This window comes from Equus asinus, chromosome 4, assembly GCF_041296235.1.
Source record: "Equus asinus isolate D_3611 breed Donkey chromosome 4, EquAss-T2T_v2, whole genome shotgun sequence".
Lineage (NCBI taxonomy): Eukaryota > Metazoa > Chordata > Mammalia > Perissodactyla > Equidae > Equus > Equus asinus.
This window is the reverse complement of record NC_091793.1, coordinates 116801530-116823726: the sequence shown is the minus strand read 5'-3', so window position 1 is coordinate 116823726 and position 22197 is coordinate 116801530. Positions and strand designations below refer to the sequence as shown.

Here is a 22197-nt window from a genome sequence, read left to right as displayed (position 1 = left end):
ATATATATATAAACCCAGTAGTAGAATGTAGGCTATATATATTTTATAGGTGTATATATATGTACAAAATATATATATGCATGCATGTATATATATATATATACACAGAAGAACACAAATATAAACAGAAATTTGCCTAGGCATTTCAACGTAGAAGATCACCTAGTAATTATGTAAGGGAAAGCCTAAAATTTCCTTATAAGATTTCAAACTATTATTTAAAATCATTTTCAAATACATATGTGCTATATATATGATTATAAAACAACTTAGAAAGCACTGTTTCAAACCGTTTACCTAAATGAATTAAATGCAGCTAAATATATTGGATTACTGTTTCATATATTCTTAAAGTGCACTGTTTTTCAAAAAACTAGGTGGTCACACGTTCGGAAGGAAGAGTTCACACACTTACTCTGAGGGATGTAAAGTTAGAAGATGCTGGAGAAGTCCAACTAACAGCAAAAGATTTCAAAACTCAAGCCAAACTCTTTGTGAAAGGTAATTACAAGGCCTATTTTTAAATACATGTGTAATGCAGAGGTTCAAAATAATGCCGGCTCTCAATGATCTCTATTTGATGAGTACCATAGATCATTAAAATACACCAAATATCCAAAAGTCTAATTTTACTTTATGGCCTAACAAAATACTTCGTTGACTGTTAAAAAAAAAACGGAGTCAAAATTGACTAGAATAGGTTTTACTTCCTCTTTCTATTCTCGCTGTTTTTATTGCATTTGATAAACAGCTGGAGGAAGACTAATTATCAAATTATCAAATGAATAATTATCAGATGAAGTATCTATCACTTTATTAACCAAGAGTTGGCTATTATTTCCTTGATATTTAATATTTTTTTAAAACGATTTTTGCCACAACTAGAAGGACCCACAACTAAAAATATGCAACTATGTACTGGGGGTCTTTGGGGAGAAAAAGGAAAAATAAAATCCTTAAAAAAAAAAACGATTTTCCTCTATATGTACAAATAATGATGAAACATCATTATTAGAGGAAAATATCTGAATGGAATCAAAACTTACAAATAGAAAAAGCCCTGAAGATACAAGAGGAAAGTTGAGGAGGTGCTAAAACTCTTGGAGAAGGAAAGGAGAAACACCTTGGCTAATTGGTATGATTCTTTCAGAACCCCCAGTTGAATTCACTAAGCCTCTTGAGGACCAGACGGTCGAAGAGGAAGCCACTGCGGTATTGGAGTGTGAAGTATCCAGAGAAAATGCAAAGGTGAAATGGTTCAAAAATGGGACAGAAATTCTCAAAAGCAAGAAGTATGAAATTGTTGCTGATGGCAGGGTCAGAAAACTTATTATACATGGCTGTACCCCAGAGGATATTAAAACATACACTTGTGATGCTAAGGATTTTAAGACTTCCTGTAACCTGAATGTCGTGCGTAAGTATTCTTCTTACCCAGGTCTTTTCATTTGCAACTCTTTGATAACAAAAGAAAACCTTTTTGCATGCCCTTCTTGGCCTAACTGCATTTCTTGGGAACTTACCATATCAATACTGACATACGCTGATCTTTTAGATGTTTAATAAAAAGTCCTTCTTCTACATCTGGTCTGATAAGGACAGACTGATCACTTTTCACTATGCTTCTCACTGAGTAGTGAGCAGACGGGGCTCTTTGTCTACTTGGGGTAAGCCTACTGTAGGAATATCCTCATACAGAGGAGGACAAATTGAATTAAAAAGACAAGAAGGGAGCCATGATAAAAATTTTTTAAAAAAGAAAATGAAAGCAATTGCCACTTGGAAGGAAAATGAATCCTCAGGTTTGGGGAACAACTAGAAAATGAGCAGGAAATTTCATTTGAATAGGAGCATGCTAGAGGTCTGCTGTAATATCATAAAGCCCATTCGCATAATGCTGTCTTTGAGAACAAGAATGGATAAGAAGATGGAAGCCTTGATTCTTTGAGACCTATGAATGAAGAGAGCTCTAATGGTTTTTAGCATTACCTCTTCCTCTGGTGAAAAACATAGTGTCTTTTTTCAAAGTGCCACTTGCTACCTCGTTTTTTCATTCATTCCTTTGTCCAGTGATAACGCTTTTCACGGCAAATTTTGCGCAATATTTACTGTTTAGTTTAATTGCTTCCCATCTGTCAACAGCTACAAAATAGTGGCTTTGACTGTGCTTCCATGCATCTTCCATGCAACTTTTTTATTCTTTCCACTTTGTGCTTGCTCTGCTTTAGCTTATGACAGAGTAGCTTCTTGGGTCTCCTTCTTCATTTTGTCATCCACTCTGTCTCCACTCCAAGAAGGCACAGCTACAATGAGCTTATCTTCAAGCCTATTAGCCAGCACTTGAGTCCCAGAATCTCACTCATCAAGAAAGGTCATCTTGGGAAGGACTCACAAGGAGCCCTGAAAGAAGGAAGGGCAAGGGGCAGCTGTCTGATCCTATACATCTGCTGACTTAATTCTGGAGATAAATGAAATGAGAGACGTAAAAAACACAAGTCACCCTCTTGTACAAAACACATTGCTTTGTTGCACTAATAGATTTTATGACTGACTTATATGTAACATCTTTGAAGCTGATAAAAAAAAAAGCTGAATTAGGTAATTTCAATTGCCAACTCATGCCTCTTAGCCATAAACAAGACTGGTCATAGTGCCTCAAGCTACATTATCATTGAATTCTACTAATTTCTCAAAGATTATGCTGGCTGCATTAAATAAGATAATGTTTCTTTGCTACTGATGTTTCCTTTGACAATATCATATCAGCTTTCAACTGTGGAGCACTATCAGTGAAGATTTTTCTTCCAGCTGTCATTCAGAAGAACTGAGCTGGCGATAAGTAGATAGATAAGATAGCTAGCTAGCTAGCTCGCTCGCTAGATAAATAGAATGAGTTGGACATATAGTATGCCACACAATTTTATGAAAACTACAGAGATATGTAAAAAAGCAAAGTATCATACCCGAATGGAAGATCCAAGTGATTTCAAAGTCAGCTGCAGCCTGTTAAGGAAAGGTTCTGCAAAAGATGCACTTTTTCTTAACATGTACCACAGTAATGTTAGAGTAAATTCTAGAAACCTCATTTTGAATTCTGATGACCTCTTACAGCTCCGCACGTGGAATTCTTAAGACCACTCACCGATCTTCGAGTTAAAGAAAAAGAAATGGCTCGATTTGAGTGTGAACTCTCCCGAGAAAATGCCAAGGTCTGTGATTGCATAGTTGCTATCTTGTATTGTCAGAGAACTTTGTTTCCTTTTGGTCTGGCCAAAATGGAAAAATAAAGTTAGTCAAACCTATCTCTGATCATCACTTTCCTTTTAAAGATTATTACTTTAGTATGAAATGCATACTTGACTTAATTGTTCTTTTTTTAGTATTATTCATTTACTATTACTTGAAAAACACTGGACTCACAATCAAGAGATTTAGATATTATTAGTTTGAACCATATAAAATTGCTGTTTTCTTAGGTTAAAAACAATCAATATCAGCAATTTCATATGTCTCAACTAAGTACTTTTGGGTGTCATTAACAACCATTGGCAGGTCAACATTGAGTCAGTCTGTACCTGTGGAAAACAAAGGAATTGGTCTGCATGATCTCTAAGGCCCTCTATGGCTCTAAACTTATGTGATCTCATTATTTTTAACAATTGATAATAGTATCAGAGCAACTCACTTAATAACTGAAGAAGTTTGTTCTTGCTTTTTTGGGTTTAGTTGAATTTGTATTTATCACTTTGGTTCTTCATATTATCAGTCTTGTTGCTTGCTTTCAGAAAAACTCAGGATCATAGTTCCTCTTAAGGACACACATGTAAAGGAACAATAAGAAAACTGATAAAAGTATTTATTTATCTTAAATATAGGTTCACTGGTTCAAAGATGGTGCTGAAATTAAAAAGGGCAAAAAATATGATATTATATCTAAGGGAGCTGTGCGCATTCTGGTCATCAACAAATGTCTACTTGATGATGAAGCAGAATATTCCTGTGAAGTAAGGACAGCAAGAACTTCTGGCATGCTGACAGTAGTGGGTAAGAGTAAAGTCTTTCTTTATGGAAGCATAGGTGTTGGGAAGAAAATAATAATTTCCAGTTTAACTCAATGTTTTTTTATTATTATTATTCCCGCAGAAGAAGAAGCTGTCTTTACCAAAAATCTTACCAACGTTGACGTTAGTGAAACAGACACTATAAAACTGGTTTGTGAAGTCTCCAAGCCTGGAGCAGAAGTGACTTGGTACAAAGGGGATGAAGAGATCATTGAAACAGGAAGATATGAAATACTTACTGATGGGCGAAAGAGAATCCTGATCATTCAGAACGCTCACCTTGAGGATACTGGCAACTACAACTGCCGACTCCCAAGTTCTCGAACTGATGGCAAAGTCAAAGTACATGGTAGGAAAATTACAATGAGTAATATTTTATTTTAAGAAATTCATACTTGTTGCATTTAAAGTACAAATGCTTAAGTTTTCGGTATCTTGCAACTTCTTTCCAGAACTTGCTGCTGAATTTATCTCAAAGCCTCAAAACCTTGAAATACTTGAAGGAGAAAAGGCTGAATTTGTCTGCTCTATATCAAAGGAAAGCTTTGAAGTCCAATGGAAGAGAGACGATAAGACACTTGAATCTGGAGATAAATATGACGTTATTGCTGATGGCAAAAAGAGGATCCTAGTTGTGAAAGATGCCACATTACAAGATATGGGCACTTACGTAGTCATGGTTGGGGCCGCCAGAGCAGCAGCTCACTTGACAGTAATTGGTAAGTTTGTTTCTGCTTCTTGGGTTTACTTACATTTCTATCTACCACTTTGGTCCTTCTTCATACTAAAAAGTCTCATTGGTTGCTTTCAGAAAAACTCAGGATCATAGTTCCTCTTAAGGACACCCGTGTGAAGGAACAACAAGAAGTCATCTTCAACTGTGAAGTCAATACTGAAGGTGCCAAAGCCAAATGGTTCAGAAATGATGAAGCCATATTTGATAGTTCAAAATACATTATTCTCCAAAAAGACCTGGTCTACACCCTCAGGATTAGAGATGCACGATTAGATGATCAAGCCAACTATAGTGTGTCTCTGACCAATCATAGAGGTGAAAATGTTAAGAGTGCAGCCAATCTAATAGTAGAAGGTAAGTCACTTATATGGCTTTAGAGAATTTTTAAACCAGTTCGTATTATGAAAACAATTAAAATCAACCTTATTCTTCTCCTTTACAACAGAGGAAGACCTTAGGATTGTTGAGCCTCTTAAAGATATTGAAACAATGGAGAAGAAATCTGTCACATTCTGGTGCAAGGTGAATCGTCTCAATGTAACACTAAAGTGGACCAAAAATGGAGAAGAGGTGGCTTTTGACAACCGTGTTTTATACAGAATTGATAAATATAAGCACTCTCTAATCATTAAAGACTGTGGCTTCCCAGATGAGGGTGAATACATCGTCACTGCTGGACAAGATAAATCTGTTGCTGAGCTTCTTATCATAGAAGCCCCTACAGAATTTGTGGAACACTTGGAAGACCAGACAGTCACTGAGTTTGATGATGCTGTCTTCTCCTGCCAGCTCTCCAGAGAGAAAGCAAATGTAAAATGGTACAGAAATGGGAGGGAAATCAAAGAAGGCAAAAAGTAAGTGAAAGCTTCTTAATCTCTATTTCTGTAGCTGTATATACACTTTTGACAACTGAGTGGTCCTTATGCAAGCTAACCAATCACTCAACCTCTTCTTTTAGATACAAATTTGAAAAAGATGGAAGTGTACATCGACTCATTATAAAAGATTGCAGGCTGGATGATGAATGTGAATATGCTTGTGGAGTGGACGACAGGAAGTCTCGAGCTAGACTTTTTGTGGAAGGTGCATTTTGATGAAAGAACCATTTTAATATTAGTACCAGTTTTTAAAAGTTGTTAATCCAAATACAAACCTGTTTGTATTTATTTCACATTTTCTTTTCAGAAATCCCTGTTGAGATCATCAGGCCTCCCCAAGATATTCTTGAAGCTCCTGGTACTGATGTTGTCTTTTGGGCTGAGCTCAACAAAGATAAGGTGGAAGTCCAATGGCTAAAAAATAACATGATTATTGTCCAGGGTGACAAACACCAAATGATGAGTGAAGGAAAGATACACAGGCTACAGATTTGTGACATTAGGCCACGTGACCAGGGTGAATACAGATTTATTGCTAAAGACAAAGAAGCCAGAGCTAAGCTTGAACTGGCAGGTAAGTCCCTTTCTTTTATTTTCAAATATTCTCACAATATCACAGATACTGTGTAAGTTTCAGATTTCATAGTTAGTTAATGATAGAATGCTTGTGAAAGCCTTTAATTTCTATTAAGCCCTATCCACACGTTAACTATTCTAATTCCTTTTACTACAAAATGTTCTCAGTAAGAGGAAATTGATGGCAATTCCTCTTTACATGCCAGAACCTCGAACAGTTTCTGGCACACAGTGGCCGTTCATTAATTCCTAGAATTAACCTATCACCCTTAGAATCTTCCTAGCAAACCCAGACCTGGAGATAGCCCCATTCTCTTCTACTTTCCAAACCTCTGTGTGGCCTCCTAGGTCTTTTCGCATCCTGACCCAAGCTTCCAAGACATCCTTATAGGTTGTCATTATGAAAAGGCCATTAGTGTACCTCTTAAACATGAGAAAAAGTTTTTCTGCTTTATCTTGAAGTATGAGATGCCCACTTTATTAAAAAAAAAAAAAAAGAAGAACAACGTATTTTGCACTATGTTTAATCCTCTATTATTTTTGGCAAAGAATGGAGATTTCATGTTTTGTATCATCCTTGATCCTCTATTCTCCAGAGTCTGATAATTTGAAAAATAAGCTATGGGAACTCTAAGTCAGTTAGTGTTCTCTGCTGTAAAGTTACTGTGACATAATGCCAAGGTTATGTAACCAATATTTGCTAACAAATGCATAGTAAAGAAGCTTGGTGTAGCTAGACTACAATAAATAACTTAAAGCATTCGCATGTTATTTTTCTCACTAGCTGCACCTAAAATCAAGACAGCTGATCAAGATCTTGTGGTTGATGTTGGCCAGCCTCTGACAATGGTGGTGCCCTATGATGCCTACCCCAAAGCAGAAGCTGAGTGGTTTAAAGAAAATGAAGCTCTGTCTTCAAAAACTGTTGATACTACAGCTGAAAAAACTTCTTTCAGAATTTTAGAAGCCAAGAAAGGAGACAAAGGAAGGTATAAAATTGTGCTTCAGAACAAACATGGAAAAGCAGAAGCCTTCATCAATTTACAAGTTATTGGTAAGCCCTTGAGTCACTTGGACTTGATTGGCAAAGCACAACCACAAGCATGATAACACACTAAAAAAAATTTATTTGTAAATTTCAGATGTTCCTGGGCCAGTACGTAACTTAGAAGTGACAGAAACACTTGATGGTGAAGTGAGCCTCGCTTGGGAAGAACCATTAACTGATGGTGGAAGCAAAATCATAGGTTATGTTGTTGAAAGACGTGACATCAAGAGAAAGACCTGGGTTCTGGCCACTGACCGTGCAGACAGTTGTGAGTTTACTGTCACTGGACTACAAAAAGGAGGAGTTGAATACCTATTCCGTGTGAGTGCAAGAAACAGAGTTGGCACTGGTGAACCAGTAGAAACTGCCAATCCTGTGGAAGCAAGGAGTAGATATGGTAAGAAGTTTTTAAGTAAATTGCAAACTAGCTTATCTCTGCTTTTATCCCTGATATAACCCAAAGCCCATGTTTTCTTCTGTGATGAAATCCAGACGTTCCAGGCCCTCCTTTGAATGTGACCATCACAGATGTGAATAGATTTGGTGTCTCACTGACATGGGAACCACCAGAGTATGATGGAGGGGCTGAGATCACAAATTACATCATTGAATTAAGAGACAAAACTTCTATCAGATGGGACACTGCCATGACAGTAAAAGCTGAAGACTTGTCTGCAACTGTCACTGATGTGGTGGAAGGACAGGAGTATAGTTTCCGGGTCAGAGCCCAAAACCGAATTGGAGTTGGAAAACCAAGTGCAGCCACACCTTTCGTCAAAGTTGCTGATCCAATTGGTAAGTCCATTAAAAAAAAGAAATAATTACTTCATGAAATCCAGAAATTAGGCCTATCAATTAAAATAAGTCAAATTAAATAAAAGTTAATGAAAAGGCAGAACATCAGAAAAATTTGAACAAAATCATAGAAATCCAGACTGTGCCTACTTTATTCAGTGAATTTAGTAAGCCTGATATTTTAATAGAGATGATGGAAATGATTACAGCATTGGCTTAATAAATTGTCACTGAATTAACCAATATGCTTCAACTCTTTCTTCCATTCCAGAGAGACCAAGTCCTCCTGTGAACCTAAGTTCCTCAGATCAGACTCAGTCATCAGTTCAGCTCACATGGGAACCTCCTCTGAAAGATGGAGGAAGCCCAATATTGGGCTACATAATTGAGCGATGTGAAGAAGGAAAAGATGAGTGGATTCGTTGCAATAAGAAACTTGTCCCTGAACTGACTTACAAGGTGGGGCATTTGCATCTAAGAAAAATATTCAGTGTACGATCATGGACTTAACTGTATATGTTTTTTACAAATATTGATTCATAATTTTAGGTTACTGGATTACAAAAAGGAAATAAATATTTATATCGAGTATCTGCAGAAAATGAAGCTGGTGTTTCAGATCCATCTGAAATTCTTGGTCCTCTAACTGCTGATGATGCATTTGGTAAATGGATATTTTATTTTTAGATTTGGGGATAGCATAAAGCTACTGTGGGGTACCAGGGACTTAAATATAGTACTGGAAACTCATTAATTTTTCTTCTTGGTAGTTGAACCAACAATGGATTTAAGTTCGTTTAAAGATGGTCTGGAAGTTATTGTCCCGAACCCTATCAAGATCCTGGTTCCAAGTACAGGCTATCCAAGGCCAACTGCAACCTGGGCGTTTGGAGATAAAGTACTAGAAGCAGGGGACCGTGTGAAAATGAAAACCTTATCTGCCTATGCTGAACTGGTCATTTCTCCAAGTGAACGTCCAGACAAGGGCATTTATACACTGAAATTAGAAAATCGTGTGAAAGCAATTTCTGGGGAAATTGATGTCAATGTAATTGGTAAGGAACTAAACTTGTGATCTAAGGTGATTTGACAGTATTAACAAATACTAGTTCAAGCTATTAATGATATTGACTTCTGACTGCATTATTTCAGCTCGCCCAAGTGCACCCAAAGAACTGAAATTTGATGACATAACCAGGGACTCAGTACATTTGACTTGGGAACCACCAGATGATGATGGAGGAAGTCCATTAACTGGATATCTTGTTGAAAAGCGAGAAGTCAACCGGAAAACATGGACTAAAGTGAGTTTTGAGCAGCAGTGCACCAACTCCAGAAGAGACGGTGGGGGAAATCCCAGAATGCTGGGGCACCATGCAAAGTTTATAGGTCTTTACATTTACCTTGCTGAAAAAGCGCCAAATACTTTTTAAAATGCATTGATGCTAATGCTTCCTGAGGTGGTTCAACCAGGATTTGGTATTATTGCTGTATTTTGTGAGACTTACGAAATTTTCAGCTAGGTTTGTTAAAAAATAAAACAAAACATACTTACTCACTTGATACCTGATAAGTATCCAAATGCCCCTATTAAGCCATAAGCCATTCTAAGGACACTAAATACTTAACTCCCTGGTGGTCATACTTCTCACTCCGCTATATTGCCTTAGTTAGCCTAATCTGCCATTTTTTCCTCCTCAGTGTATACTCATTAGTATTCTTCCCTTGATTTAAAATCGTATTTCTAATAATCAAGCTGGTAGAAAGAATCAACAGATTGTTTGCCACTTATTTAATGTGTACCAACTATGAAACAGTTTCACCTTATTTTAAGGGTCAAAGATTACTATGTGTTTTAATTTGCAATTTCTCCCTAATGTGAAATTAATATAATAATAATCCTCAGCGTTCAAAACAACTTCCGTTTGTATCCCTGCTCACGGTAAAAATCTTTTGACTTGGGCAACTAATTAACTGTATTTCTGTGTCCCAGGTTATAGACTCTGTGACTGACCTAGAATTCACAGTTCCTGATCTTGTTCAAGGAAAAGAATATTTATTTAAAGTCTGTGCTCGTAACAAGTGTGGCCCTGGAGAACCTGCATATGTTGATGAACCTGTAAATATGTCAGCTCCTGCAAGTGAGTACATTCTGGATAATTCCTTACCTAGCCTCTTGTTACCTGTCTCTGTTTTTAGACCTGGAGTTGAAGTTATGGGTTGGCAATATGCAGATTTCACAGTTGGCCTATCTAAGTCTGACGCTCTCTTTAAAATGTTACAGCGGTACCTGACCCACCAGAGAATGTTAAATGGAGAGATCGAACAGCCAAGAGCATCTTCCTAACATGGGATCCACCTAAATATGATGGGGGTTCACGCATCAAAGGATATATAGTTGAAAAATGTCCACGTGGTTCTGATCGATGGGTCGCCTGTGGGGAACCAGTTGCAGAAACAAAGTAGGTTTTTTAATTCTTTGGTACAAGAATAAATGTTTACTGTTACTCACTTAAATGAAAGTATTCTTTTGGAAAATCTAAATACTCGCTTTTTTCATTGAGAATTCCCCTGATGTGCCATCTGATTTTAAAAAGTGCTCCTGAACTTGGCCCCTACTCAGGGTTTTCATTAGTTACAATATTGAAGCAATCCAGAGTTAATTTAGAGAATAATATTATATCAAGAGTATGCATTTTGGAAAGATTATGAATACTACACAGTGGGATAGATTATAGACGTTATAGTAAAATATCCTATGATGTTTTCTGACAGAATGGAAGTGACAGGCCTTGACGAAGGCCAGTGGTATTCCTACCGTGTGAAGGCCTTGAATAGGCAAGGTGCCAGCAAACCAAGCAAGCCCACAGATGAAATCCAGGCTGTGGACGCACAGGGTATTTATTTTTGGTTTCTGTATTATCAACCAGGCCTCTGACTTTAATTCTGCCTGAACTTGCTAATATAGTAAATGATCTTTTCCAATTCAGAGGCTCCAGAAATTTTCCTCGACGTGAAGCTCCTTGCTGGTCTCACTGTAAAGGCAGGAACTAAGATTGAACTTCCTGCCACTGTCACTGGAAAACCTGAACCTACAATAACTTGGACGAAGGCTGACATGCTTCTGAAGCAGGACAAAAGAATCACCATTGAAAATGTTCCTAAAAAATCCACTGTGACTATCGTCGATAGCAAGAGAAGTGACACTGGCAGATACATTATCGAGGCTGTGAACGTCTGTGGTCGGGCCACTGCCGTGGCAGAAGTGAACGTCTTAGGTAAAGGAGGCTCTCATTTTAAAAATGGGCAAACTCATTTCAGCTACTTTTAAAATAAAACGATTAAAAAATATGGGTTTTTTCTGAGTGTGTAATGTCATCCACAGATAAACCTGGACCACCAGCTGCTTTTGACATCACAGAAGTGACCAACGAGTCATGTCTTCTAACATGGAACCCACCACGAGATGATGGTGGATCTAAAATCACAAACTATGTTGTGGAGAGAAGAGCAGCTGACAGTGATATGTGGCACAAGCTCTCATCAACTGTCAAGGATACAAAATTCAAGGCAACCAACTTAATCCCCAATAAAGAATACCTCTTCAGAGTTGCTGCAGAAAACATGTATGGTGTTGGTGAACCAGTTCAGGCCACTCCAATAACAGCCAAATATCAGTTTGGTAAGTTTCTCCTTAATCAGTTGACAAAAAAAAAAGGATGTTTGTGTCAAACTTGGATTTAGGGCTCGTATTTATATACATAGGACGTATAATACTTATATCATTATCCTGTCAATAGATCCACCTGGACCTCCAACTCGCCTTGAACCTTCTGATATCACTAAAGATGCAGTGACTCTCACATGGTGTGAGCCAGATGATGATGGTGGCAGCCCAATCACTGGATATTGGGTTGAAAGATTAGATCCTGATACTGATAAATGGGTTAGGTGCAATAAGATGCCAGTAAAGGACACAACATACAGGTAAAATCTCCATCAAGATGTTAAAACAGCTGTATATACAAATTTTCATCCTTTAGCATTATTTTTGATTATACATGATTATGTATTACTATAAAATTTTTAATTATTTTACTTATATTTCCTATTACCATATAATTTCAAAAATGATATAAATTTCATTCAAGGACACATTTCTTAATTTCTTACTCTAAAATATTAACTTTCTTGACGTTTCAAAGTATTTGGTCCTCCAGTATATTATATGTATATACAAATATATATAATAATGATCATTATTATAAACATTATAATTAGATTGGTACATTTGGCCAAATCTAAAGTACGTGACAGTTAAGAGGCAATTTTAAATGCATATTGAAATATTTTTAGTTAAATTTCCATATCAGTTTTCACAATTTAAATAAATTAGCTCCTATGTAACATAAACAGAGAAGTTTCTGCTTTCATGTTACTCAACTCTTACTTTGTTCCTAATTCAGAGTGAAAGGGCTCACCAATAAGAAAAAGTACAGATTCCGTGTGTTGGCTGAAAATCTTGCTGGACCTGGAAAACCAAGTCGATCAACAGAACCGATCTTAATAAAGGATCCCATAGGTATTATTTACATATTTTTCTGTGGTTATTTTGAAGCTTATATTAACTCCTTTTTTACAAACCTAAATAATGATTTCATTCCATTGGCTTGCAGATCCTCCATGGCCCCCTGGAAAACCAACTGTGAAAGATATAGGCAAAACATCAATAATGTTGAATTGGACAAAGCCAGAACATGATGGAGGGGCAAAGATTGAGTCTTACGTCATTGAAATGCTAAAGACTGGAACAGAGGACTGGGTCCGAGTGGCTGAAGGGGTTCCCACCACTCAGCATTTGCTCCCGGGGCTCATGGAAGGTCAGGAATACTCATTCCGAGTTAGAGCTGTGAACAAGGCCGGGGAAAGTGAACCCAGCGAACCCAGTGACCCTGTGCTTTGCCGGGAGAAGCTATGTAAGTCACTATTGATGTCTGGGGTATAGAAATTCTTCTGAACTATATCTGAGAACTACAATAAAAGAAAATATGAAAAACTCATTACTAGATTATTTCATCCTTGACAGATGATTTCCTAGTGACTACTAGAGAATTTAGTGAAGATTGAATATTGCACAATAAAAAATTGAATTTGTTTTTCTTTTTTTCTTCTTCAGATCCTCCATCACCACCTCGCTGGCTTGAAGTTATTAATATCACAAAAAATACAGCAGACCTAAAGTGGACAGTTCCTGAGAAAGATGGAGGGTCCCCCATCACCAACTACATCGTGGAAAAGAGAGATGTGAGGCGAAAAGGCTGGCAAACGGTGGACACGACTGTCAAGGACACCAAGTGCACAGTAACCCCACTGACAGAGGGCTCCTTATATGTGTTCCGAGTCGCTGCAGAAAATGCCATAGGACAAAGCGACTACTGTGAAGTCGAGGACTCCGTCCTGGCCAAAGACACTTTCAGTATGCTCTCTAGCTTAATCTTTGTGACACTATTTGTAGTGGATTATCACTTTTCCCTTTGGGTTTCCTAACCATTGAATATTTTGCCTTCAGCCACACCTGGACCACCCTATGCTCTGACTGTGGTTGATGTGACGAAACGACATGTTGACCTGAAGTGGGAACCACCTAAAAATGATGGTGGAAGACCAATACAGAGGTAGAATTTTAATTAATTCAGAAAGAATAATTTACACTCAGCTGAAAATTCTTAACTTTGTTTTTTCTCTTAATGCTAATGAAATACTTTGTTTTTTCAATAGATATGTCATTGAGAAGAAAGAAAAGTTAGGCACCCGTTGGGTGAAAGCTGGAAAGACCTCAGGGCCCGACTGTAACTTCAGAGTAACTGATGTCATTGAAGGAACAGAGGTCCAGTTTCAGGTTCGGGCAGAAAATGAAGCTGGAGTTGGTCATCCAAGTGAACCCACGGAAATCCTGTCAATTGAAGATCCAACAAGTGAGTAGTGCTGATACAAAGGATATACCAAGGATATCGTCTAGAGCTTAATGGTAAGATTGTGGATGACCATGTTTCACCCTTTTTTCAGGTCCTCCTTCACCTCCCCTTGACCTGCATGTGACTGATGCTGGGAGAAAGCACATTGCCATTGCTTGGAAGCCTCCAGAGAAAAATGGTGGAAGCCCTATTATAGGATACCATGTTGAAATGTGTCCAGTAGGCACTGAAAAATGGATGCGAGTTAATTCTCGCCCAATAAAAGACTTGAAATTCAAGGTTGAAGAAGGCGTTGTTCCTGACAAGGAATATGTTCTGAGAGTGAGAGCTGTCAATGCTGTTGGTGTCAGTGAGCCATCTGAAATCTCCGAAAATGTGGTTGCCAAAGACCCAGATTGTAAGAACACAGTTTCTTTTATAATTAATAAAATAGGCTTTACTCATGCATTGCATTTTGACATATTCTTTTTGCCTCTTCTGGATCCTATCTTACAGGCAAGCCAACAATTGATCTGGAGACTCACGACATTGTTGTTATTGAAGGTGAAAAGTTAAGCATTCCTGTTCCCTTCAGAGCTGTCCCAGTTCCAACCGTTAGTTGGCATAAAGATGGCAAAGAAGTTAAAGCAAGTGATAGATTAACAATGAAGAGCGATCACATCTCTGCACACCTCGAAGTTCCCAAGAGTGTCCATGCAGATGCTGGAGTTTACACCATTACACTGGAGAATAAGCTTGGCTCAGCAACTGGCTCAATCAATGTCAAAGTCATAGGTAATCATCGTGTGAAGAAACACCAGACATTCTTCATGTGTTGGGAAAATTAGTTAACTTTGCGGCGTTAGTATAAATGGCTTCATGAGTTGGCCATTTGTAAACTAATTGTCCTTTCACATTATTTTTCCCATATGAGAAGCAAGGCAATTCTAAAGAGATGAAATTGTTAGTTATACCCTGATTAGACTAATTTTTTTCTGTGTAATTATTTGCATGTGAAGAACTAATTCAGATAAAAGCATACCGAAAGAATGCTTAAATAACCAATATTCATTTATTAATTGTATTTACATTTTTCCATAGTGTCCTCAACCAGGGGTAGTAACATTTTCTCTCCCCTCCCCCCCAACACAGATGGTGTTTGGAAATTTGGGAGTCCAGTTTTCCTTGGAACAAAGATTTGGGGGGAGCTACTGACATTTAGTAGTTGGAGGCCAAGGTTGCTAAATGGCCTGCCATGTAAAGGATGCTCCAGCACATCAAAGATTATTCCCCAAAAACTGTGAATAGTCCAACTTGGAAAGTGTACTATCAATACACTGACTTTTCAGATTACAATAATAACTATCAATTCTATTTCTAACAGGCCTACCTGGACCATGCAAAGATATTAAAGCAAGCGACGTGACCAAGAGTTCTTGTAAATTAACCTGGGAACCTCCAGAATATGATGGTGGAAGCCCAATTCTTCATTATGTCCTGGAACGCAGAGAAGCTGGGAGGAGGACATATATACCAGTCATGTCTGGTGAGAACAAACTGTCCTGGACTGTAAAAGATCTCATACCAAATGGCGAATACTTCTTCCGTGTTAAGGCTGTCAACAAGATTGGTGGAGGCGAATATATTGAACTGAAAAATCCAGTCATTGCTCAAGATCCAAAGCGTAAGTTTGGGCTTGGAAGTAATATAGCTAGGAATTAATGTGCAATTTTTTTATTTTAAGAAGATGAGTTTCCCTATATTAACAGTTTTTCTCTTGTTCTTCAGAGCCCCCTGATCCACCTGTAGATGTTGAGGTTCATAATCCTACAGCAGAGGCAATGACTATTACATGGAAGCCACCTTTGTATGATGGAGGGAGCAAGATAATGGGTTACATCATAGAGAAGATTGCTAAGGGTGAAGAGAGATGGAAGAGATGCAATGAACACCTGGTACCAGTCCTGACCTATACAGCAAAAGGACTCGAAGAGGGAAAGGAATACCAGTTCCGTGTGCGAGCAGAAAATGCTGCCGGTATCAGTGAACCTTCTCGGGCCACTCCTCCAACCAAAGCTGTAGATCCTATTGGTAAGTTTTGTTTAATGAGGTTGCCATTTTCCCATTGTAAAATAAATAAGAATAATGTTTTATCAGATATTTTAATCAGAATTGAAAACAGTTGTTTTTAATCATTACAGATGCCCCAAAAGTCATTCTGAGATCAAGCCTAGAAGTGAGACGAGGTGATGAAATAGCACTCGATGCAACTATTTCTGGGTCACCTTACCCAACTATTACATGGATAAAGGATGAAGAAATTATTACACCAGAGGAAATTAAGAAGCGAGTAGCACCCATGGTTAGGAGGAGGAGGGGTGAAGTTCAAGAAGAAGAACCATTTGTCCTGTCTCTGACGGAGCGTTTGAGCATTGACAATAGTAAAAAAGGAGAATCTCAACTACGCGTCCGAGATTCTATTCGACCTGACCATGGCCAATATATGATCAAAGCTGAAAATGACCATGGTATTGCAAAAGCTCCTTGCACTGTCAGTGTGCTAGGTGAGTAAGTAAAACTACCCTTCCCAATGGAAGAAAGTCTATGTAAGAGTTTTAGTAAAACACAAAAATGAAGTGTTTTGGGGGAGTTAAAAGAAGTGGGAAATAGCTTCATTAAGATACCTTCAGTCTCATTTTCTTTTCCAGGCTATGTAAAAGAAATTAACCGACCATGTTATTCATTAGCTAATGTGATACAAAGATAGGCAATGTAGAAAAAGCAGAAGCTTATTTCAGAGGAGCATATTAACATTTACATTTTCCATTGCAACCATTTCTACACAAATTTTTAATCACCGCTCTCTTTCGAAATATTAGATACACCAGGACCACCGATCAACTTCGTATTTGAAGATGTTAGAAAGAACTCAGTTGTCTGTAAATGGGAACCACCCCTTGATGATGGTGGCAGTGAAATTATAAACTACACTTTGGAAAAGAAAGACAAGACAAAACCTGACTCCGAATGGATTGTTGTCACTTCAACACTTAGACATTGCAAATATCCAGTGACAAAGCTGATTGAAGGAAAAGAGTACCTCTTCCGTGTAAGAGCGGAAAATAGGTTTGGACCTGGACCACCATGTGTTTCAAAGCCACTTATAGCTAAAGATCCATTTGGTAAGGTCCTTACAGCATCTAGATTTGGCCTTTTTATCATATGCATTGGTATATACATTATCACAACTTGTAAACTTGAATTTTTATGTCATACTAGGGAACTAATTCAAATATGTTATTTATTTTATCAGAACCACCTGATGCACCTGATAAGCCTATTGTGGAAGATGTTACCAGCAACAGTATGCTAGTGACATGGAATGAACCAAAAGATAATGGAAGCCCCATCTTAGGTTACTGGCTTGAAAAACGTGAGGTTAATAGTACACATTGGTCCCGTGTCAACAGAAACCTTCTCAATTCTTTGAAGACCAATGTAGAAGGCCTATTAGAGGGACTCACCTATGTCTTCAGAGTATGTGCCGAAAACGCAGCTGGACCTGGAAAGTTCAGTCCCCCTTCAGATCCCAAAACAGCACGTGATCCAATCGGTAAGTAATTCCTTACACAGAAAGTGGGGTACAGCATGGTGACTGTAATTAACAGTACTGTACTATATACGTGAAAGTTGTTAAGAGAGTAGATCTTAAATGTTATCACTACCCAAAAAATGGTAACCATGTGAGGGGACGGAGGTGTTAACTAACATTATTGTGGTAATCATTTTGCAATATATACGTGTATCAAATACTTGTGTTGTACACATAAAACATATATTTTATATGTCAATAATATCTCAATAAAGCTGAAAAAATCAAAATACTAGCGATGGCTACAGACTCATACTGAGATTGCAATATAAAATTTTCAGCATCTGTATATATAATTTAAAAGTTTCACACAACAATACTTACCCATATTACATGCAATGCATTGTGAAAAAAAAGAAGAAAGTGGGATAGAGTAAGCTATGTAACATTTCAAAACCGTCAGTGAGTTTCAATTTGTATGTCTTCATTCATTCTAGCTCCACCTGGGCCACCTGTCCCAAGAGTCGCTGACACAAGCTCTACAACCATTGAACTCGAATGGGAACCCCCAGCTTTCAATGGTGGTGGGGAAATTATTGGTTACTTTGTCGATAAGCAGCTGGTTGGCACAAATGAATGGTCACGCTGCACAGAGAAGATGATCAAGGCCCGTCAGTACACCGTCAGAGAAATCCGAGAGGGTGCTGATTACAAACTTCGAGTGAGTGCTGTCAATGCTGCAGGTGAAGGACCACCTGGAGAGACAGAACCTGTTACTGTGGCTGAACCAAAAGGTACTTAAGAATTATATGAATAATATAACGGATATTTTCCCATATGGGGTCATTTTTTTACATCTTTCTTGGGCTAACGTATGATTGTTCTCTTTCAACAGAGCCTCCCACTGTGGAACTAGATGTTTCTGTCAAGGCTGGAATACAAATAATGGCTGGGAAGACTCTTAGAATTCCAGCTGTGGTAACTGGTCGTCCAGTGCCTACAAGAGTATGGACAATAGAAGAAGGGGAGCTGGATAAAGACCGTGTTGTAATAGAGAATGTTGGAACCAAATCTGAACTAATTATCAAGAATGCATTGAGAAAAGATCATGGCAGATATGTGATTACAGCTACCAATAGCTGTGGTTCCAAATTTGCAGCCACCAGGGTAGAAGTTTTTGGTAAGGAATGTTACATGGATTTTCATAAGATTTTCCCAAGTGATACTATCTTATTACATTGATTTTTTTTCCTGTTGTTTTACTTTTCAGATGTCCCTGGTCCAGTTCTTGACTTAAAACCTGTTGTAACAAACAGAAAGATGTGTCTGCTTAACTGGTCTGATCCAGAAGATGATGGAGGAAGTGACATCACGGGCTTTATTATTGAAAGAAAAGATGCTAAGATGCATACTTGGAGACAACCAATAGAGACTGACAGATCTAAATGTGACATCACAGGTCTCCTTGAGGGACAAGAATATATGTTCCGTGTGATTGCCAAGAACAAGTTTGGCTGTGGCCCTCCTGTTGAAATAGGACCAATTCTTGCAGTTGATCCACTAGGTAAAAGAGACGGTTTTCATGGTGTTTGTAAAGTAAATACTGTTTGCTTGCAGTCATGTAATTTATTTATTGAGCCTTATAAATAAGGTCTCAAGACTTAAAGCTAGAGACTAATAAGAAAGGTAAATCAAATAACTACCAGCAACTTTAAGAATACCATATTTGTTATAATTTCAGTGTAATTTTTGGCTCAGTGTAATTTTGCAAAACCATGCATCGCTTTGTGTACTGAAAAACCTGAATCTATTAGAACTTAGCAATGCCCTAAAAATCTTTTAGAAATATTACATCTTTTCAATAGATGTAATACATCTATTGTAATACACTAGAGTAATTAATTTAATAGACTAGTAGTTAAAAAGAGTTCATTTTTTTGAAAGATTACAAGACAGATAACTGCCTTAGCATAAATGCCTTAGTCTTCCTTTAGCCCCAAGTAGTCCCCACACTGGAAGGATACGGAGACCAAAAACCAGAAAGAGCCACCAGAGAATAGAAAACCAGCCAAAGGAAATTTCCTTGACTAATATGAACAAATATGAAACCTTCAAATTGCACAAACTTGGTAAAGCACATTGACATCCCATCCAGTAAAGCAAAGTCTTTGATGATGACCCATTTCCCAAGAGACAGAGGAGTTATTCCTCTACGACCACCACTATCCTGCCAAAAAAAAAGAAAGAAAATTTCATCCCCACTGTAACAGCTCATCTCAGAATGTCCCCTAGACCTGCAGCTGTGCCAGAGGTATCAGAACAGACTTGGGCTTCCACTGAAAAGCTCTGCTTCTGGTTGCAGTAATAGTCAACCGGAGTGGATTGGGTCTAGTTTCACCATTCAAAGCTTACTTTTTCTGTTTTGTCCTTTGGGACACAAAACTACAGCAGTATTACATAAATTCTCTTTCCACCCTATTTTAAACCCACATCTGAGGTAACATGGTTCTAAGTGTGTTCAGTAGATGTATCCACTGTCCGTTAATAAGAGGAAACACGTTGCTCTCAGCTGGTCATCCAAAGCAAAACTTCACAGACCTGCTCTCCTAGTTCATTAGCATTAGAAACTCTCCCAGTGACAGGTAAAACATCTAAAATGTTAAATATAAAAAAAGTATTCATTCCCCTTGATTGATTGATTGATTGATTGATTGATTTATTGAGGAAGATTAGCCCTGAGCTAACATCTGCTGCCAATCCTCCTCTTTTTGCTGAGGAAGACTGGCCCTGAGCTAACATCCATGCCCATCTTCCTCTACTTTATATGTGGGACGCCTACCACAGCATGGCTTGCCAAGCGGTGCCATGTCTGCACCCGGGATCTGAACCGGCAAACCCCAGGCCGCTGAAGCGGAACGTGCTCACTTAACTGCTGCACCACAGGGCGGCCCCTCCCCTTGATTTATTTTTAATCAATAATCTTGACTGTAAAAATTCTGCCTATATGAATGCCCATAATTCTGGTAATGGAGATGTTTTGAGAAAGATTTTAAAGATGGATATAAGGTTATCCAACAGAAGCTTATTTTCCACACAATTAATTTAAAGTGAAATATCATTTCTTATATGAATATTTATTTCATGCTTGTCCTTTCAACTTGCCTCTTGTTAAAGGTCCTCCAACGTCTCCTGAGAGGCTCACATATACAGAAAGGACGAAGTCCACTATCACCCTGGACTGGAAAGAGCCCCGTAACAATGGTGGCAGCCCCATCCAAGGCTACATCATTGAAAAACGGCGTCACGATAAACCTGACTTTGAAAGAGTTAACACGCGACTCTGCCCAACCACATCTTTTCTGGTTGAAAATCTTGACGAACACCAAATGTATGAATTCCGTGTCAAAGCCGTCAATGAAATTGGTGAAAGTGAACCATCCTTGCCTCTTAATGTGGTCATACAAGATGATGAAGGTGTGGAATCTGAACATAATAATTTTAATGCACTTTACAGTGCTGCCTTTATCTCATAGGTTAAGCAAACATCCTTATGACTTTGCTATTTTTTTTCTATTTTGCTTCTCTTTGCAGTGCCTCCAACTATTAAGTTGCGCCTGGCTGTTCGAGGAGACACTATCAAAGTTAAGGCAGGAGAGCCTGTTAACATCCCCGCAGATGTGACAGGCCTTCCAATGCCTAAGATTGAGTGGTCCAAGAATGAAACTGTGATTGAAAAACCCACTGACGCACTTAAGATAACAAAGGAAGAAGTATCCCGAAGTGAGGCAAAGACTGAGCTTAGCATTCCCAAAGCAGTCCGGGCAGACAAAGGCACTTACACAGTTACTGCTTCCAATCGCCTTGGCTCAGTGTTCCGAAATGTTCACGTTGAAGTATATGGTAAGTGACATGCTTTTTTATATCAAAATGAAATCCAATGTCTGTTTAAGAATTGCCTTCTCAGTCTCCTCTGTTGGTTCCTTTCCAGATCGTCCATCCCCACCAAGAAATCTTGCTGTTACTGACATTAAAGCTGAATCTTGCTACTTGACTTGGGATGCTCCTCTAGACAATGGTGGCAGTGAAATTACCCATTATGTCATTGACAAACGTGATGCAAGTAGGAAGAAGAGTGAATGGGAGGAAGTCACCAACACTGCTGTAGAGAAGAGATATGGGGTAAACTCTTCTAAATATTTTCTTATACACATTAAAAGGATATGACTCTGAATTAACACTGTTCTAGCAAAACCTTGGAATTTAATGATTAAACTCAAAATCACAAGCTTTATTATAGTTTTTAGCACCATGCACATAAGGTCACTTAGTAAATACTGTTGGATATATGGATCCTCGTTTACTTGAGAGATCCACTATTAGGTACAATAAGTTTACATATTCTCATTTTAAAAGGCTTTCTCCATGTTTGAGTCTATATATTTTAAAACTATGCATTTATTTGAGCTTATAGATTTATTTCTTTTTATAGTCTTCCCTACCAAAATAACGAATTTTAAAATAAGTGAAAATCAAAGTAGTATATAGTTTTATGAAATT

The 22197-nt window shown here is 38.0% G+C and overlaps 1 protein-coding gene across 3 annotated transcripts in view; it reads left to right on the top strand.

Annotated features, from left to right (window-relative positions):
• Positions 1-22197, top strand: part of TTN (titin) — a 270195-nt gene that overhangs the window by 172393 nt on the left and 75605 nt on the right. For all 3 annotated transcript variants that reach the window (XM_070508508.1, XM_070508506.1, XM_070508505.1), the window contains 41 exons: positions 378-501; positions 1151-1417; positions 3112-3209; positions 3876-4044; positions 4144-4410; positions 4514-4780; positions 4873-5151; positions 5243-5651; positions 5756-5880; positions 5983-6249; positions 7036-7305; positions 7394-7696; positions 7792-8094; positions 8366-8553; positions 8644-8758; positions 8865-9149; positions 9247-9398; positions 10088-10235; positions 10379-10556; positions 10870-10991; positions 11085-11372; positions 11480-11776; positions 11895-12081; positions 12561-12676; positions 12771-13070; positions 13271-13570; positions 13664-13769; positions 13873-14069; positions 14161-14466; positions 14565-14843; positions 15433-15732; positions 15837-16139; positions 16250-16612; positions 16928-17230; positions 17362-17661; positions 18138-18434; positions 18536-18820; positions 18911-19204; positions 20815-21114; positions 21232-21540; positions 21629-21819. In XM_070508508.1, coding sequence (XP_070364609.1) covers positions 378-501; positions 1151-1417; positions 3112-3209; positions 3876-4044; positions 4144-4410; positions 4514-4780; positions 4873-5151; positions 5243-5651; positions 5756-5880; positions 5983-6249; positions 7036-7305; positions 7394-7696; positions 7792-8094; positions 8366-8553; positions 8644-8758; positions 8865-9149; positions 9247-9398; positions 10088-10235; positions 10379-10556; positions 10870-10991; positions 11085-11372; positions 11480-11776; positions 11895-12081; positions 12561-12676; positions 12771-13070; positions 13271-13570; positions 13664-13769; positions 13873-14069; positions 14161-14466; positions 14565-14843; positions 15433-15732; positions 15837-16139; positions 16250-16612; positions 16928-17230; positions 17362-17661; positions 18138-18434; positions 18536-18820; positions 18911-19204; positions 20815-21114; positions 21232-21540; positions 21629-21819 — 9957 coding nt within the window. The remainder of the gene's footprint in view (positions 1-377; positions 502-1150; positions 1418-3111; positions 3210-3875; positions 4045-4143; positions 4411-4513; positions 4781-4872; positions 5152-5242; positions 5652-5755; positions 5881-5982; positions 6250-7035; positions 7306-7393; positions 7697-7791; positions 8095-8365; positions 8554-8643; positions 8759-8864; positions 9150-9246; positions 9399-10087; positions 10236-10378; positions 10557-10869; positions 10992-11084; positions 11373-11479; positions 11777-11894; positions 12082-12560; positions 12677-12770; positions 13071-13270; positions 13571-13663; positions 13770-13872; positions 14070-14160; positions 14467-14564; positions 14844-15432; positions 15733-15836; positions 16140-16249; positions 16613-16927; positions 17231-17361; positions 17662-18137; positions 18435-18535; positions 18821-18910; positions 19205-20814; positions 21115-21231; positions 21541-21628; positions 21820-22197) is intronic.